Source organism: Helianthus annuus, chromosome 3, assembly GCF_002127325.2.
Source record: "Helianthus annuus cultivar XRQ/B chromosome 3, HanXRQr2.0-SUNRISE, whole genome shotgun sequence".
Lineage (NCBI taxonomy): Eukaryota > Viridiplantae > Streptophyta > Magnoliopsida > Asterales > Asteraceae > Helianthus > Helianthus annuus.
Window position 1 is genome coordinate 98,096,654 of NC_035435.2, and position 1,138 is coordinate 98,097,791.

General features: G+C 37.0%; 1 protein-coding gene across 1 annotated transcript; it reads right to left on the minus strand.

Annotated features, from left to right (window-relative positions):
• Nucleotides 1–246: 246 nt before the first annotated feature.
• On the minus strand, nt 247–786 carry LOC110931679. The gene has a single exon (XM_022175064.1). It carries the CDS (start codon nt 784–786, stop codon nt 247–249), a length of 540 nt encoding a protein of 179 aa, XP_022030756.1.
• Between the last annotated feature and the right edge of the window lie 352 nt (nt 787–1,138).

The following is a 1,138-nucleotide window of genomic DNA, read 5'->3' on the forward strand; positions in this document are numbered from 1 at the left end:
ATGTCTTTTTAGTTTTTTAACAATACAATTATTTATAAACCAAACACAATATAAATATAAATTTCCATTGGAATTAATTCCACTTCCGTTAAATTTCAGTTCCTTTTATCAATTCCAATTCCAATTCCTATATAAAAATTTATGCGAACCAAACAATTACACGATTTAGAAATATGTTAACATTCCAATTAGCAAATTCATTTATTTCACCACATACATCATGCAATCACATTATAATCTTATTCCCTATTTAACCCCTGGATATTTCTCCTTGTAATCCTTCCACAGTTGCTCTACGGGCTTTCCTGTTATATTTTTAAAAAACGAGATGTCGTAAGTTTTCCTCATCATATTGTTAAGCTTTGCCACAAATCCTGGAACAAGCCCGTCACAATACTCGAGAAAACGGGCTGTGATATCATACCCAGCGTCCCATCTATCCCCGGAACCGGGCTTGCTAAAGCCTAGTTCCGAGTAATTAGCTTTGAGAATCGTGTACTCTGCGATCCCTTCTACCAAACTTTTAGGGGCTTTCTTCTCGCCATCCCATTGGAAAACATGGGTCATTTCATGGTACAAAAGGGACGTGAATCCCCATTTCAAGGTCATTGGCCCATCGTATGTGCCTATAAAAGCCGCACTAACATTAATCCTATAATCGCTCGTGATTGCTTCCTGTCCATTGAAATACTTGATGAAAACTTGAATAGTATCTACGGGTTTTCTTTCAGTTGGGGTGTTTTGTTTCAAGATGGTGGACCATATAAAAGTGTTGATCTGACCCATTATTTTTATTGTGAACGGAACTCCAATAACAGTGTTGAATCTTTCGATGGCCGGGTCTTTTGGGACGTTCGGGCCCTTCGGGGTCCTTCCACAGTCACCACATACTTCACAGCGGAAATTCCATGGAAAGATAACGAGCAAATTAGGAAAGTACACAGGAAAATGGGAAGGGAAAATATACTTGTTCAAGGTGCATGAACTTTATGAATCATGCATATATATATATAGGTTTAGGATCCTGTACAAAGTGCTTAATTTGTAAGAAGTGTAAGAAATATTCCTGGAATGACAAGTGTCCATCCTCTTAATTAATTCAAAAGGGTAGTTTTGTAATTGTACATTTTTGTCATTT

Bases quoted from the DNA above. Each gene is read 5' to 3' on its own strand.
- LOC110931679 (XM_022175064.1), bottom strand. From the start codon at position 786: ATGGGTCAGATCAACACTTTTATATGGTCCACCATCTTGAAACAAAAC.